At 39.5% G+C, this 18,569-nt stretch overlaps 1 protein-coding gene across 2 annotated transcripts in view; it reads right to left on the bottom strand.

Moving 5' to 3' along the window:
- Positions 1 to 97: 97 nt before the first annotated feature.
- ntm (neurotrimin) overlaps positions 98 to 18,569 on the bottom strand; it is a 59,642-nt gene continuing 41,170 nt past the window's right edge. Inside the window, exons 5-8 of one of the 2 annotated variants that reach the window (XM_036215264.1) lie at positions 6,538 to 6,666; positions 6,246 to 6,366; positions 5,933 to 6,084; positions 98 to 598 (exon numbers count right to left, since the gene is read on the bottom strand). In XM_036215264.1, coding sequence (XP_036071157.1) covers positions 510 to 598; positions 5,933 to 6,084; positions 6,246 to 6,366; positions 6,538 to 6,666 — 491 coding nt within the window. In that variant the 3' untranslated portion in view covers positions 98 to 509. Of the gene's footprint in view, positions 611 to 5,932; positions 6,085 to 6,245; positions 6,367 to 6,537; positions 6,667 to 18,569 lie in introns of both variants that reach the window. The other variant, XM_036215263.1, reaches the window with a different exon arrangement.

Genomic DNA, 18,569 nt, shown 5'->3' on the forward strand with positions numbered 1-18,569 from the left:
TTGTGGAACAGAAGATCTAAAGGGTTTAATCAGGAGAAAATCCTCGCCACAGAAACTTAACTGGCAAATGATTATAATAAATCTCCAAAAAGTTTGCTACGATAAAAAAATATCTCTTTACATGGTCAAAAGTAGTTCTAACTTACAGCACAAGATTATAAAGATTATGATACATTAAATAAAATAATACCAAATTATTTTGCTCCCATGTTCAGTAATAAAGTGAGGTTTAGCTTAATGTAACGGGTAGGTAAAAACCTCATTTATACACATGAAAGATCAAATGTATCCCTTTTTAAAAATGCTTAGAGTAATACATCTTAGTTTATAATACACAAGAACAAAATCCATTTCAATCAACAAAAAAAGAGAGGAGGAAATGGTATAAGTTACAACATGTTATCATTTAGTGAATCAACATCCGCAGTTTGGGGAATATCTTATGATGGTTACATTTAAAAATGATCTCTATGTATTTTCACACATTTTCAAAAGAAGTCCAAATGTCCTCAAATCCGGAGTAAGAAGGGGATGAACACTATAAAGAGGACCCAGCTGTGACAGTGCAGTCCCACTGATGTGCCGCTGCCATCTTGAACTGCGTTTCGACCTGGCGGAAAGAAAATTCACTTTGATAAATATTTATATATATTTATACAGTTCATAAGATATATTTTTTTATTTTAATTTATGAATGCTGCATGTTTAAGACTGATAATGGGAATCAATTAGACTATATTGTGATTAGAGGTCAAATACAACTTATGTTACAAAACAACAAGACTAAAATATGTACACAGTGAAAGGTTAAAGTCTCATTCCAACTATATTTTTATGTACTGTAAAATCATTCCACTTTTTTTTTTTAGATATGATAATGTACACATCAAATAACTGTTTTTAGGACATATTACTTGACAGGAGCTCATTACAGCATGTTCCAAATTATAATGCAATGACAGTCACCATAATCTTCAAGTCACTAACCATTAGAGTACCTATTAAATGTAACTGAAAAAACCTCATAAAAAAGATATTTTTTTCAAAAATAAAACCCCTCAAATGTTCCACATTATTACACAACAAAGTTCCCAAACATCTGATGAACTCTAAAAACTAAAAATGGTCATTTGTTGAATTTGCTACATCATATTTACTGAAATCTAAAGCTATTCCAATCAAAAACATCTTCATAGGTCAAGTTACATTTGAACATAGGACCATAGGACGGGGGGGCACTATCAGTTTATCTCCCTTTAACAGCCAATGATGCAGAGGTCTTCCTGGAGCAGGAGATGGAGCATTGTCATGAGGATGATTTTTCTACGAAAAGGACAGTTCTTCTTTTAGCATTATAAAAAGTGGTCACTGTCCTGATCTGTGGTGAGTTTTGGTTGGCATGCTCTCCATTCTCCCACTCTCCGTCTGGTGTCTAATCACTGTCATTCATCCCACCTGTGACACACAGTATTTAGGACTGACAGTTCCTCACACCTTATGCCAGTTTGTTGTGAGATTCTGGACCGTGAGTGAAGGCACAAGTTTTGCTTGTCTTTTTTTGGCCCTATTTTCTGTCCCTGGTTAAGAATTATTGCGTCCCCTGGTGTTTTGATCTGCCTTTTCTGCCTCTGAGTTTTGGCCTTTGGATTACGGATGTCTGAAGGGGTGTTGTGAGCGGGACGTTGATGAAGAGAGTTGGCCCTGCCACAATAAGGGCATGACCAGATTAATGGCCTGATCCCTGGTCCAGGTTATACTTCCCCTGACTAGAATTCACCTCATTCCATGACCTCTCCAGTGTGTTCCTTGTCCCGTGGGATCTCCATCCTTGTTACTGAGAAGTTTCAGCTCAATATGAAACTTGATTATCTTTTGTTTGGAGCTGGACACATTAACTCTGTCTTCAGGCTTCCCTGTGCAACTGGTGGTGTTAACTTTCAGAGATCTCCAAATAAACTAATGTATTCCAGTGTGTACTTTAGTTTGGGTTGTCCTACTCAGAATATTACAGTCAGAAACTCCATATAGTTTTCAGAGGGGATTTTTACACCTTTAGAGACCTTAAAGGGTCGATCAGATCGCTACCTTGGATTCTGGCCCAAAACATGACTCTGGACAAAAGTCACAGAGACTCACAAGCGATTGCCATAATTGATGTGCAGTCAACAAATCTCCAGCAACTTTGTGAAGTTATCGTGTCAATATGGACCAAACTCTCTTAGGAAAGTTTCTAGTACCTTGTTGAATTGATGGCACCAAGGATTAAGCCAGCTCTGAAGGTAAAAGGGAGTCCAACCTGGTACTAGCAAGGTGTACTTACTAAAGTAGCCAGTGAGTGTATAGTCCTTGTAGAGCAGAAATCTCCAACCCTGTTTTGTCGTGAGCTACTGCCCTGCTTGTTTTGAAGCTAACCCAGCTTCAGTAATGGCTAATTATCTAGATTGAATGAGCCCAGCTTCTGATTGACCTGATCCAGGTGCAAAACAAGCAGAGGAGCAGCTCTTGAGGAACAGGGTGGGAGACACCTGCTATGAAGTCACTGTGGGTGTATTGATCAAATCTAAGAGTACATGAAGTGACTAAGAATGATTTTATACTCACATTAGAGCATGCAACAATCAAAATGAAGCAAATGCCAGATGGAGGGTCCATTAGGTTTGCAAAAAAAGATGAAACATTGTTGACTAAAGAGCAAAAAAATCACATTACATTTGCAGACATTGATACAGTACACATTTTAAAACACTGCCATTGCTGTTAGGTAAACACAATTTCTTTATTACAAACCATAGGCACAGCTTGGACTTGCAGGAATAAAATTCCAAAACAATGCAATGTTTACCTTTACGTGAATACTCTGTTATAGTCGTCTATTACACTCTGATATATGGCCATTGCTCCCTTACTTCTGAAAGACTAGAGTATTTAATGTTGTAATCTTTTGACCAAACTTATTTAAAAAAAGAATTAAAAAAAAACAGTGCTACCACTAACTCAAAGTAATTAAAAAAGAGTTAAAAAAGTAACAAATGAAAAAGCTACAAGGACAAATCTGCACTTATTTTTCCAACATTTATATAAAATCTGAATTAACTGGAAAAAAAAAAACATCAGCAAGTAACACATTTTTATACATCACAAACAGAAAGTTGTAAGTCTGTATTTGAGACTTTAAAATGTATTTGTATTGAAATTGATGGTGTCATTGGTATCATTGTTACAATCATACCAAAAGACCAGACTTGATCAGAATATTATGGTTGAATTAGTCTTCGTCACATCCACTCGTATGGGGGGGGGGGGTGACCTGTATGGGTGCTGCAGGTTTTGCCTATACACTAAGGATGTAATGATTCTTCGAGAATCGGTAAAAAATTGATGAAAACCCGTCAAGATGTTCATCAAAGCGTGTCTGTGTTTACACTCCGGCTGCGCAATCAAGCAGACACTTTGAGTGACAATCAATGCAAACAATGCGCACACCAGAATTACTGGCCTAGCGCGCGCTACTATGCAAGTTTTAAAGTCGGGTCACGAGCTCTCCACACAAATTGGGCATCCACTGAGCGCACGCTGAATGTTCAACCTGGTTCAAGGTGCTTACACACCGGCTGTAGTTTTATGAGTGTGCGCTCAGCCGGTGGTATCCACACTGGAGCAGTGCACTCACACAGGTTACGGCAGGGAGGAGAATCTTCTTCCATTCAGCCCTCCTGGATATCACAACGTTGCGATCGCAATTAACACAAATCCAAGCAAACCCCACGATCTGTTGAGCACCCTGCAACTTTTTATTTTCACTGCAACTTTGACCAATCTACCATGACAAGTCATGGATGATGACGTGACCATTTCCCTTCTGACTTTTTCCACGAGTTGTGCTCTTTTATTATCTCTTTCGTCTTCACTGACTGATTTCTCTTCAAGATGCATGTGAACAGTCACCCTGTCGCGGGCGCGCGCACATCGGGTTAGGGCGGGGTGCGCTGAGCGCATTGTGGTTGCGGAGTGGTCTGTCGTGAACCAAGTATGAGACAAAGACAGAGAGAGACTCTGGAAATTGATAATACAGAGGAAGAATTTAAAGTCTGCAGGAAAATAATTCAATGTAGAACCTCCTCCACAACAGACACCTGAAAGAACCTCTAAAACAGAGCAGATCATTACTGATAGAAAAAAACAGATCAGCTTCTCAATGACTTGGTCTTCCACTATCAACAACTCACCAGGAGAACATGGAGATCTGACGCTTAATCTGTTTTTACAGACAGTTTGATGTAAGGGGCAAAAAGAAAAAATAATTGGCCTTAAAATACCTTTAATTCATTGTGTTGGGGGGAAAAAAAATCGAAAATGAAACATACAATTGTTGTTCAAAATACTGGATCGGACCGTACCAGAGTGTTCAGTGGAAAGTAGACTATACTTACACACGTCTGACTACTTGACTTGACAACTGCAACTCCCTTCTTTCTGGACTTCCTCAAAAACCCTCTAAAAGGTTCAACTGGTTGAAAACGTATCGGCTTGAATAATAACCCAAACGCCCTCCGTTCAGCACGTTACACCTGTCTTACAGCAGCTTCATTGGTTACCAGTACTTCACAGGATCCCTTACAAAATCCTCATTTTAACTTTCAAAGCCCTCCACAACCTCCAACATCCGTATCTTTCAGAGCTCCTGACTGTTGCTACGCCTCAGATCCTCTTCCTCCCTCCATGATCACGTCTCATCTCCATGGGGGGGTAGAGCATTCAGCAGCTCTGGAACTCCCTCCCCTCTGATCTAGGTAATATGGACTCACCTTCTCAGTTCTTCAAACATCGGAAAACATACCTTTTTCACCATGCATTCAATACATAGCATTTAACTGTTGACTTATTGTTGTGTTTTTATGCTTTTATTTATCTTACGTACTGTGAGGCGACCTTGAGTGCCAAGACAGGCGCCCTATAAATAAAATGTATTATTATTATTATTTGTCTGTGCAGCGTTTGGCCTCGGTCAATAAAGGGGCCAGTGCATGCTTTCCATTAGTGACGCCAGAGGGATGCCCACACAAACCACACCCTGATCCTGTAACAGTCCGGCTGCATACAAGGAGCCCACAAAGAGCACACACACTTGTCATTTGAACACCCCTTACTGGCTCTTGCACAGTCTGCAGGTTTTGAGGGTGGGGAAAAAAAAAAGAAAAATCTTTGGACTCGCTGAGCAGTCTAAACCCTCGCTATTTTGTGTGGGTGACCAGCATCCCATGCCCGCAAACAGTCTGTATGTAGAGGCAGTTATTAAAAAGACCACACACTGGTGATGTACGAGTCCCCAACGAATTGTTTGTGAGTCACTTTACTGGTGTGTTAATGATGATTCACAATTCATCGTCTCCACTGAATCATTACTGCTTGTTCTCGAAGAACTACCTGTATTTGTACAAAACATAATCAGCTTATTATTGAAACACAAATTTTTCTTTCCATCTATGAGAAGTAAATCCCTCAGAAAAACACTCACAACACAAGAAGAGAAGCAGTCGTCAGCTCTTAAAGTCCCACTCCAAACATCTTTTGATTTATTGTAAAAACATTCCCAGTGGCTTTTTAATTATAATTATGCAGTTTTTAGGCAATATAAAAATAAACGGTGCAGTTTTCGAGGACATGTTTTCTGCAGAGCAGCAGGAGTTGTTTCGGGACTCTGACTCACTCAAGCTTTTGAAATGTTTTCTTAGAAGTAGACTTAATCCAAAACTTGAAATTGGATCATGAATGGAAAAAATACTTCTTTTCAATCTTATTTAAGAGTTTATCATTGGACCCAAAATGTTTATTAATTCTAATTTAACAAGCTTAAAAGTCATTCACATTAAAATAAATGAAAACTTTTGAGATAGTGGTTGTTTTGAAGTTTTCTTACAAATAATGTACTCACCATAAAGATAAAAAGTTGTGTTTGAATTCCCAAGTTTGTTGATGGCAACACAGGTGTAGTTCCCATAATCCCCTTCAGATACGTTGAAAAATGTCAGTTTTGACAAGGATCCAGTACTGATAATATTTAAGCCATCCAGTCCGTTAGAGATCCTTTATTAAGAGAGAAAAACAAGTAAAGAAATGAACATGTGAGCTACCATATTGCTGAAATGTAATCGGGTCTGAATGATTAAAACTGGTTGGTAAGAAAATAAACACAGTCCGGTGTTTTTATTTAGTGGAAATGAACATGTAAATGTGAAACTCTTTACCGTCTGTCATTTTTGTACCACTCAAAGTCTGCCTCAGGCACTGCATCTGCTTCACACTCCAGAACTCCAGGCTGGCCCAGAGCCACTCCAACATCCCTGCCGTCCGTCACAGCTGGAGCATCTGCAGCAGGAAGCAGCAGACACAAGGAGTCTAATCCAGGACTACAGAGCTGCACAAACTTTTATATTCATATCAGATGGGAAATACAAACAGGTTTTTACATTTGAACTGTAGCCCACTACGTAGAAACAGAAATGAAAGAATCTTTGGTAGATTTTTAAATACACATACAGTTTACAATGATGTTCAAAGTTTGCAGATCTGTGCCAATGTTGTTGGCCGCTGTGCATTCATAGGTCCCAGCTCTCTGTCGGGAAATGGATGGGATTTCAAGAAACTCATCATCCGACACCAGGCCAGCTGTAAAAGATTACATGAGAAACATCAGATACTGGGGGAAAGGTCATGTGGAGTCACTCTGAAGATTTAACAGCTGTGTTCTTGTTTGGGTTATTTTTTTCACATACAGTATTCACTATTCGCGGGAGTTGGGGACCGGAGGAATATGCTGAGTACTATCCACACTCATCAAATTACGCTGATAATGATTTGTAATACCTTTATTAAAGAACATTGGAGTTTTTTTTTTTTTTTAATTCAGAACAAAAGACTGTACGGCCACGACATCGTACTTTATGACGCAGATAAGGAGTGTTACTGTGCCTTACAATCAGTAGCGCGCGCTTCCTCCTTTTCCAAATAATAAACATCTGCTGCAGAAGATAATTATCCTCAGCGATCATCTTCTTCAGCAAATCTGGATTTTTTTCACTGCTTCTAAATCAGCTGATACCATTTCTCCATGCAGGGAGATAGAGAGAGAGAGTGCTGCTCTCGTGCGGATGGCGGTCCTCCGCAGCTCCGTTGTACTGAGATACACCTCAGCAGCGCAGCACCTTCGGATGCAAAAGTTTCATACACGGGTCTTGAGTTGTCTGAGTTTTTATGACGAACCAGAGGAGTCACGCGACTGAAAAATAATCTGTGAATATGTGAAACCACAAATAAAGAAACGTAAATAAGCGGGGGAACACTGAACTACACTTCCTTTTGCTCTCATTAAGCATGAGGCAGACGTGAATTTGAGTTACTGTAACAATTAGGCTTTAGTATCGGCACTTAGCTGTCTGGAGTTTTGTTAACTTATTCTGCTTAATTAAATTAAGAAAAAAAGACTGGTTTAATTCTAATGAATTGTAGTTAAAGAACTTGAGAGGATTTATCCAATGGTTTAACTCACAATTTCATCTTGTAAGATAAAATAGACAGAAAGATAAGCAAATGCATGTCAACTAAGGGAGTAACAATTAATTGATCAATTGACACATTGAAGTAATTCCCACAATCCAACCAGATCGATCTGTCTGAGGCAGTAGACGTATAAAATTGATATTGGAACATATCGTTTGGATAGCGACATAGGTTTATTTTGCTATGGCGTAAAAATGATCAAGCTCCATCACAGCTGAAAACACACATGTGATGTAGCAAAAAAAAAAAAATCAACCATCATTCCAGTCCAATGCGTGGAAACACTGAATTTAACAGTCGTGTGACCATACAGCGTTGTAGAAAGTTCTAATACTGTTCTTTCTGTATTTTGATGTGGAAAGACAACAGTGAGTTTAACTTTCTCAAACTAAAATGTGAATGGATTTGACATTTATTCTTGTTGACTCATAGACATAATTAATTTACACTTGATTAACTTGAAAGACATAACCTGCACTGTTCAGTACCAGATATTTATCTCTGGGTGGAATCTGGTGAAAGTTTTGGCTAATACTTAATTCATCCCAGGTCAGTGAATTGGATCATTCAAATTTCTAATTAAATTGTTTATAAAATGAATCGTTAGACCCCTAATGTCAACCTCTCCCTTAGATAAATAGGAACATGTCTGATTCAGTTCACCTATCATTATCAGTTAGACAACTTCTATCTCTAGCAAAGTTCTTTTTTATTCCTGGGCACTGGCAAGTCCAGAGGATTTGACTTGATAAGATTTATTTTATAAAGTCTCGTTACCATTCTATTCATTTGTCCAAAGTGCCATGTACTACTGACATGCGTCTTATTCTCTGAAGCCTATCCATACCATGTCTGGAACTGAGATATGAGGATATGAACTTGGAAAAAAGATAAATTAGCTTTTTTTCCCTTTTTTTAAAAATAATATGACATTCTTGTCACTTAAATGACAGAACAAAAGGTATACCCGACTATAATTCTCCTCCTAAGATGTTCAAAAGTAACTGTAAGAAATTGCACATGGTTTCACTTTGCTGGTTTATGTGCACTACTGAGTTACCCTGCAAAGCCAATTTAGAAAGAAGGTTCTCACTGACAAACTGATGACTGGGTGGGTTTCTAAAGAAGGTTTGTTCAGGCTTACAGCTTTCCCTCTGCTCATTTTGTACTTGACTTTCTATCCAGAAAGCTTATAGAACTGTAGATGGTGTACTTTTGTGTAGTTTTAAACTGCATTCACTCCATTTGTTTAGCTAACAAAATAAAAAGATCATATCCGAGGGATCCTCACTCCTTTAATTTAGGAATCACTGCCAGTTTAGCAGCTACACCGGAATATCTGGTGTCAATGGTACTAAAAAGGAGGAAAAGGACAATTAATGTGCAGAAGTTTAAATTCTGTTGTTTCTAGGATTAAAGCTTCATCTCTAATTGGATGCTTACATCTCTAATCTTTAAACTAGTACTGCCCACAAGTTAAGTGGAACCTGCACAAACTCGACTAGAGAATGTGTACATTTTATAGACTACATGACAGTGGAAAGAAAGAGGGCAAAGAGTACAAGAACAACTAACACATACACAAAAACAGCTTCAAATCTAAAGCCAGAGATGATTTATTGTGCAGGGATTACTGGGTGAAAGCACAGTGATAAAAAGGTTTACAGCAAAAGAAAAAAGTAAAATGTAATATAGAATTAACCCTAAAGGCTTATAAAAAATAAAAATCAAACTTCTGAAGCAGGAGGTTGGTTCCTCAGAAGAAGTATAGCCTCCAATTTTACTTTTGGAAACTCCAGAAACAAAGTTTACTCTTTGTTACAGGAACCTTTTGTTTGGCTTCCATTAAGATTGAGCTGCTGTGCTCGCAAGAATCCTTTAATTTGCACGAATGGTAGTATGTGCTGGCAGCTTGTTACTGCTCAGAGAAAAGAGCATGCAGAGCAAAGCCAGCAGCTCCGGAATGCAGTCATCAAAGTTTAGCATGGCTGAACTTTGCTCCTACACTGACAGACATTAAAGAGGTAGAGCATGATTGAAAGAAAGCAAGTACGAACACGGAGATAAAACGGCTCTCAGTAAAACTGATATTTCTGACATTTGCAACCGTGCAGACAAGACAGTTTAAAACTACATCTAAAGGAAACTAAGTCGTCAAGATCCTCCAGTTAACTGTTAAATTATAGAACCTTTAAACCTTGATTGAGGGTTAACAAAGGCATGAAAAAATTAAAAGGTGTTAATCCCATTAGGGTGATTATTTTCTAGATCAAATCTGATCACATTGTGGTTAGACAGGCAAAAATCAGCAGGTAGATTTTAACTGTTGAGTTCTCAATCACAGACCTTACATTGTAAAACCAAGTAGTGTCTCTGTCTGATTGGTTCCCTCCATCAGCTATTTCTACTCTTATTCCCATATGTTAATGTAGCTTTTGAAATTTTTTCCAGAAAAGTTGGCAACATTTGTTCATATAAACTGACTGCGGCAAACGTTTGTTTACTAGCAATTGATTTTCAATCTAAGAGTGATTGATCTTTCTTTTGGTGCATTCACACTGGACATCAAGTTTTAATGTTAAGTAAATGTAAAGACACAGTAAGAGGTGGTGTGATTTGCGCGTTGGGCGTGTCAACCATTCAGGTTTAAGTATGTTATGTTTTCAGTGACTAGATTAAAGGGTAGAAACAGAGATTCAAAATGGTGGCGCGATATGAGGATTTTCGTCTTGTACTTCCATTCATTTTCTTAACCTGCTGGAACGCACAGGATTGCCGGAGACATTCCCGACTACTGTTGGGCAAAGGCAGGATACACCCTGGACAGGTCGCTATTCAGTCAGAGAGCCCATGGAGCCGGGGTGATCGGCCACCTACACCAGTGAACAGCCTAGCAAACTCCGCCTCTCAGGGTCTGGCAGATCAAGCATATGCTGCTACAAAGGCTGCTGGTTTCTGTGTAACGTAGTTGGCTATAGTGACCCGCTGGGGGTTGGCTGCCCAGCAGAAGCAGAGTCGATGCGGGAGCTGTGCGCTGGTCGTGATCGTTATAGCTCAATGGGCTTATGATGTATTTATTTTCATCAAGACCGAAATAAAAAGATTTTCTAATTTTATTTTTATTTTTTCCCTCTCGTGATCTTGCAGGACATAAACTCTTCAACTGCGCCACAGAGAGACAGAAGTGCATTTTTAAACAGTCGTCATCCAGCCGCTTCTGCTGTGAATGGTGAAATTCACCGTACTGCGAGCATCTCTGGAGGATGTGGTAATCCCAGACCCTCTGCACAGCTCTCCAAAACACATAGAGCCAAGCTACTCGCTCAACATTATCCATGTTTTCTACTGATCTGGTCAACAAATGAAGTTCTTTGGTGGCTGCGCTCCGCGGCAGACGCGTTGAACAGTAAATTTGACATGCGTCAAAAGAGAAGTGGCAGACGCAAATTTGACACAGTCGGTGTGAATGCAGCATTAAATACAAGAGACAAAAACAAGCATTTTTTATTTCAGTTTCAAAACATGTATTTATGTTGGCAGCTGAAATGTTTTTGGCTTTGCCATGTGTTTCTTGTAAGAATTGTCCTTATAGGTCTGTAGTATTCAACACTCAGAGCACAATGAGCAGAGCTGAATCAGCGCCAAGTTGACGTGTTACTGTGACAAGTTGATGTGTTTTTAGTGATGTTCAGAAAGACATTCCCTCTAATTATGTTTGCAAAGACAGATTTATTTGGAAATTGTATATCCTCTGTAGCTTGTTGAACATGGTCTGTATTGTTGTTCACATTACAGTTTAACACCTGCCATATAAAAATGAAAGCAAATCAATCTTGGCGTCCCTGATTCCGTGTGTGGAGGTGTTTAACTCACTGGATAGTGGGAAAGGCTCCCATGAGTTCAGCTGTGAAAACGGAAAGCGTTCAACACACTTCTCAACCTCCAGCTCCAATGCCTGTTCAATGACTAGCACAACAAACGTGGACATTTCAAGTTTGAAATTTCAAAGACGTAGTAAATCAAAACAAACTATGGAGGACGTTAAACTGGGTAAGATCTGTGGCTGAGCTGATCTTCAGTGTCGAGCGTAGCATTCAGCTCTTCCACAGAACATGCCAAAGCAGAAGCCGCACATGTCAGAGCAAAGAAAGAGATGGAAATTAAACTGAAAAAGCCAGACTAGAAGCAACACCATGCACTGGGAAAGGAAAGTGAAGCACGGGCTGCAGCTGCAGAAGTAATGGAAGCTGTGGTTGCTAGTTTGGAAACAGTAGATCGATCCAGTAATCTTTTGCCAACAATAAATATCCAGGAGTGGAAAGCATTTTATGTGTAAAATCCCACTCCACACACTGACAAAGAACTAAGTGAAATAACAGCAAAAGGTGTCAAACCAAACAAAGCATACACAGAGTCTATGTGACGACAGTGGAAGCACCCCAAGAAAATGTGCTCAAGTCTCTAAAGATTATTGGTCCTTAAAATCCTCCGTTTCAATTCATATCATACTTTTTGGTTGGCGATCTGGTTCTGATTTGATTATAACTGGGACATGTCCTTTGATCCAGGACAGCTTTATCCAAAACTTCCACCTGTGTGATTCAGAGATAACTAACTACCGAACAGTGCAGGTGAAGTGACATGCAAGCATACACACGAACCGTCATAAAAGAGGCGGAGCGTGGGCTGGGCTTTCAACGTCCCCACGAATGGTCCTGAAAGTAGGTGAAACTTATACAATGAAACTGAAGAGACATCAAGCATGGGGCGTGTTGGTGTGACTAAATTGACGTATTAAAGTTTGTTTGGACTGTATTAAATATTGTTTGAAGCCACCGTAGATTTTATGATATGATAGAAAAGTATGTAATAAGCACATTTATGGGAGTTGTAAGCTATTGTTTGAACCCAAGTCACCATGAATGAGGGGAGTCATTGAACATATAGCTCATAACCTTTTGAAATATTTTTCCTGTCCAGGAAGTCTCCCTTGTGTGTGCTCATAACATGTTTGGGGACATCCTGTCCCATGAGTTTCATCTTTGTATGACAGGATCCGTAGGAGTAGAAATTGGTATTGCTCTGTTCTGTCTGAGAGGCTCCCCAATCGCATTTTCAATCCACTCATGAGTCTGCCTGTCCTGGAAATCTCACCTGTGTGTGGCCTCAATCTGTATTTTTTTCATAGAGGCCTGCTGTTAATGTTTTGCAACAAACCTAAAATGATATTTATTTTATGTGCTATAGTCAAATGTATTATCTCAATTTAATTTAGCATCTACTCAAATGTAAATATGTATGTATATATATTTTTTTATTTATTTATTTTTTTCATAATTGGAAGTCAATTTAGGTGATAAATTCAGAGGCTGCTCTAACTGCTAAATTGAACCCCCCCCAAACTCGGAGACTAGGCAGGTGGGGATGGGAGCACTCATCAAATTCTTAGTGGTTCTGAACACGACACAGCTGGACAACTGGCTGAGGCAGTATAGCTGGTTTGATCTGAGCGTCTGTGAACAGTCCAGAGAAGAGAGGCTGACAAATGGTGTGACTCAGAAAACCCATTATGAAGTTCCAAGCCCTCCTCTTCAACAGGTCTCAATCTCCAGTTCACAGTCTTAGGCCATGTACACACGTAGGCGGGTATTTCTACAAACGTATATCTGCTGACCTCCGTTTTATAAAAAGTGTTGTGTCCACACATGATTGTTTTAAAAATAATTCCATCCACACATCTCCGCATACTTGCGCTCTTTGACCCAAAATCTCCGACGACGCCTTTCTCGAGTGACATGCCTTCGAGGAGGAGGAGGAAGGGATATTTGGTGTAAAATAGCCAAATGCAAAGCGCTTTTCTCCTCGACAAGAAGCAGTAATTGAGTTTGTAAAAAAAAGCAAGTAAAAAGCGCCTGTACCAGGGTAATAAGTAACACACTCCTCAGGTCCATGCTGACCGCTGTCTGACATAAACAATGGCGCATCTATGACGTGTATGCATTAATTGTCGCAAAAAGTGACGTTAAAAAACGTAAATCACCGGTTATTCATGTCCACACTCAGACGCAAAACCGGAGTTTTCCAAAATCTTCACTTTGGCCGGAGTTTTTTAAGATTCTTTTAATGGTCTATAAATGTTTTTATGGTCTTGGGCCTTCTTATTTGTGACTTTCTTTTAAAGTATGAACCCTCGCGGACCCTGAGGTCCTCCGGCACTGGCCTGTTAGTTGTTCCTAAGGTGAGAACCAAAACTCATGGTGAGGCTTCGTTCTACCATTATGGTCCTCGCCTCTGGATCAGCCTGCCCGAGAGTCTCAGGGCCGCAGAGACCGTAGAAGTTTTTAAGAAAAGGCTCAAGACTCACCTTTTTAATTCTGGTTTTAGTTGATATATCTGCCTATTTATTCTATCAGTTTTAATATATTATGTTATTTATTTCATTTTATCTTATGAATTTATACCTATTTTTAATTTTGCGTTTTGAATGCATTTTATGTATTTCTGAAGGGAAACAACAACTTCCTGGCGGAGGACCTGTGCCAAGCAGAAAAATAAAGAGGTGAACAGGTGCATGTGATGAGGACGATTGCTGGGGGTGGCAGAGCAGATGTAGGGGCCGAACTCTGGCGCTCAGTTAACTGACAGGTTCTTGAGTATTGCCGCCTTTTCTGGAAACAGTCAATCTGTGCTTGTTATGGATCTGGATCGAGTGGGTGTGCTCCTGGCACCTGTCCTTTTTCTCCTCCTCTTGCACAGGAGCAGGTGTTTGGAAATCAAATGGGGGGAAAAGATCCACCATAGGAGCTTATTGGGTGTGATCTCCCTCTGGTCTTCCTGCTCTGTCTGGGTCTTTGCTGCACCAGTGTTCCAAGTCATCAGACTTCTCATTCCCTCCCTTGCGTGGACTCTTCAGTTTTGTCCCTTAATACTCCTCTGCAAACATACATTCACACCTAGACCCTCTTGCACACCTTCACTATTTTGCTGCTTCTTCGTTCGTCTCCTTTCTTTCTTGATATGGTTTTACAGCCAATGGAAACTGCTTGCATTCCATCACCTTCTGAGAGACTGAAACAGCAACTGGAGACAAGCCTTTGTGCTCTGACGGATGCTCATAACGCTCTTCCGTACTCACTCAATCGTCCTTTTTTTCTTCTGCCTGTTGCCCAGGAGACAGATGTCAAATGTTTCTAGTTGGCCAATTCTTCCATGCAGATCTCCTTCAAAGCTGTGATGTTTTGTCTCTAGGTAACACAGACATTCAATTCCCTCCTAAGATTTTCTACTGGGTAGAGGTTGGCAGATACCTTTTACAAAGTAAAGCATGATGTTTCCATCTCAATATGTCACAGTGGATTTGGTGTTCTTGGAATGCAACTCAGCCTTTCCTCCCTCCAAACACAGCAAGATATTTTTATACCAAAGGTTTCATTTTGGATTTATCAGACCGCATGACCTTCTCTCTTTCCTTCTATGGCAAATGGTCTCTGGAGAACATGAAATGAGCCTGAACATGTGTTGTCTTAAGCAGGGAGACTCATGGAGCACTGCAAGACTTTAATCTAAGACGACAGAATGTGTTCCTAACAGTAAACTTTAGTACTGTGGACACAGCTCTTTTCAGGTTATTGACCAGTTATCTTTGGGCTGTTTCCTCACTGTTCTCAAGGTTGCATGAACCCCAGCTGGTGAGATCTCAGACTGAGCCCCAGGTGGAGGGAGACTGACTGTGATCTTGTATTTCTTCCATTAATAATGTATTTATTGCTCCAACAGCTGATCTCAAGCTATTTGCTCATAGTAGATTGGCTCATTTCAGCCTTGTTTAGGTCTGTAAGCTTGTTTCTGATGTCCTTAGACAGCTCTTTGGTCTTGGTCATGGTTTAGAAGTTGAAGTCTGACTGTTTAAGGGTGTGAACAGGTGCCTTTTTATGCAGAAAACCAGTTTAAACTGGAGCCATTAATAGGCTAAGCCTTGGCTGTGGTTTCTGAGTGGAGGATAGTTGAAGAGTCCCTATGATAAACAATACAGACATCTCACAGAGAGTGAGAGAAATGGAGGAAACGTAACTAAGTATAACAAATAAGCGTGAATGAAAAAGAATGCAAGCGCATGCCAAGTATGGTAATGCTTCCTACATTTCTGACAGGGAGTGAAAGGAAGAAAAATCCGTATAAATTCTCTGCCCAATGCCCTAGACCAGGGATCTGCAACCTTTAAGTTAAAAGAGCCATTTCTGTCCAGTTTCTTACTGACCAAAACCAATGATAAGCCACAGTCACTGTTTAAAAAATAGACTTTATCTCAGTTTTTGTGACTATTAAGTCATTTATTTGTAAAACGTACGTTACTATAAATTTCTTTGTATAATGATTATAACTTCAACTTTTGACAGCAGAACAAACGAGTTCCTTTCAAAATAAAATACACCCTTGTGTCAAAAAATGTGATTTTAAAAATGAAAAAAATCAAACATGAAATTTTTTTAATTGTGACTTTCAGTGGACCGTAATCCCTTTTCTCTTTTTACTATTGAATATAAACATGACGACAAAGGTTTGAAACACATTTTTTGAATGTGTGCATTAAACTTATTCTAGTAATAAACTACCATTATTTTTCTCAGTTATCTGACATGTTTAAATATTAAATGTAAACAACAATTCATTAAAATTCACTAACTTGAAAAAAAACAAAACAAACAAAAAAACTAATTTATTAATTTACTAATTTGCTAATTTATTATAAATGATAAAACTCCAGGGCAAATTATAATATCAAACTTATTACACCACCCTGTACCTGTGATAGCCCTGTACCCTCACGGAGAACACTTTCAGCTTCAGATAACAATTACACATATAGATAAATATACACATAGAAGCAAACATACATAGAAACTAGGGCTGTCAGATTTAGCGGGTTAAAAACGAGTTAATCTGACGTGTGCTTGACGCCGACAGTTTTTTTTGACGCATTAATTGTGGATTTTCTCATACGTGCCTTTCCACACCGCGCGCGGGCGTCCCGCCCTCTAACTCACCGGCTGCTCTCACTAGATCACCGGTGGGTCTCCAAACACCGAGCTGCTAGCTAGAACCGGCCCGGCGCCAGGACGTGGAGAGCTCCTGCACCCTAACCCGGCTCCGGTTCGCGTCCAGTGCCACGTCTGGTGGTACCAGCTCGTGTCCGGCGCTGCGCCCCGAGAGCTGTGACTCCCGACGTTCCGAACAGCAAGCGCACCGGGGGACGTTTTAAATGTTCTGGAGGTTTAAGCGTGATCCAGCCCCAGCATAGCGGTCTGTCTGCCGGCATATTCATCCGTGAGCTCCGCTGGACACGTCACTGCATCGAGCTGCAGCCAGAGAACGCGGCGGCAGTAACAGACTGTCAAACTATCCACAGAGTATCCCGCTTTTCTCAGTCTTTAATGTTTTAAAAAACAAAAGTTAATTGGAAATGATAAATCTCTATTTCATTTATTACTGTAGTTCAGCAGAGGAGGAAAAGATTTGGTCCTGACAAAAAATGAACATGAAAGTGTTATGGAAATTTTATTTTTGATGTTTTTTATTTTATTTTACTGAACTTTGATTGAAGTTTTGAATTTAAAATGCCCTTCACTTGGGCTTGGGCTTTTGTTAGGCATTTTATGTTACAGCCTTTTATTGTTAAGAAAGTTTCTCAATATAATGTTACAAAATAAAGTATTTCTGATGAAAACTATTAATTTTGCCATTCTTGTTTTCATAAATTTCATTGTAGCATCTACAATGACAATAAAGACATTCATTCATAATTAATGTAGAACTGCTAAATTCCACGAAGGACACATTTCTTTCCTAAAAAAAAGGCCACATATTAATTTGCGATTAATTGCAAGTTAACTACGGACAATGCGATTAATTGCGATTAAAAAATTGAATCGCCTGACAGCTCTAATAGAAACATTTGACACACATTTATTTGGAATGAAACCCAACCCAGCTTTTCCAACCAACCTTGTCCTAGCTACATTCAGAAAAATGTGCAAAAGCTAAACAAAAATGCAGAATGTGATCAACAACATGACAAATGTTCCTGAAGGTTCTTATTGGTGTTATTATCTGGAAGTTGAGTCCAGCCTCAAAACCTTCTATGATACGATTCATCGCTCATCCAAGTGACTTCATCAGCACTAGAAGTATTTTCTGAACTTTTTCATTTTGTTCATAACACTACTTATAAACTATTACATAAAAAAGCAACCTGAAATTGAGGCAATGTCCTGGAGACAGTTAAAAAACCAACAAAAGCGATTCTCAAAAGTTTAATTAAATTTCCATGAGAATAGCAGATGGAGGCAGAAGTTTGAGAAGTGTTTTGGTGCAACTCCACAGAGATGAATGAAGATCAGTTTCTTTATGTTATTAAAATGAGTATTAAAAGGAACATTTCTGCTTCAGGTAAAAAAAAACAATACCTCAGCAGTAGAGGCATGCAAATAAATTGAGCAATACCTTTACAAGCTGCCAGCATTTTACATTTTTGAAGACCTTAAAGCCCATGCTTTCACTTATGAACTTCAGAGATCTTAATTACAAACCAATATGCTGCCTGAGCCTCCACATTAGACAGGAGATAGAAGCTGTTGGCATTCTAATGAGTGGTGCTAATGTTGGTTGTCTTTAAGATGCAGTTGACTGCCACAACAAGTGGAGCACAGCAGACCCAATCAGCGAGACAGAATATGTTATGATGCTGCAGTAATGGGTAGAACTGCAGCATCAATGGCAAACATTGACACCATCAGAGCAGAAACATCTGCTGATGAGAATTGTTAAGATGTATTGCATTAAATCGCAAAAGGCTAGCCAGAACAAATGACCCATGAGGACACACTCACACACAAACGTGAAAGAGTATTTTTCAGTGGGAATGGGTTGTGTCAGAGGTGGGGACTCGAGTCACATGACTTGGACTCGAGTCAGACTCGAGTCATGAATTTGACGACTTTAGACTCGACTTGGAC

The sequence above is a fragment of the Oryzias melastigma genome, linkage group LG14 (genome assembly GCF_002922805.2).
Source record: "Oryzias melastigma strain HK-1 linkage group LG14, ASM292280v2, whole genome shotgun sequence".
Classification (NCBI taxonomy): domain Eukaryota; kingdom Metazoa; phylum Chordata; class Actinopteri; order Beloniformes; family Adrianichthyidae; genus Oryzias; species Oryzias melastigma.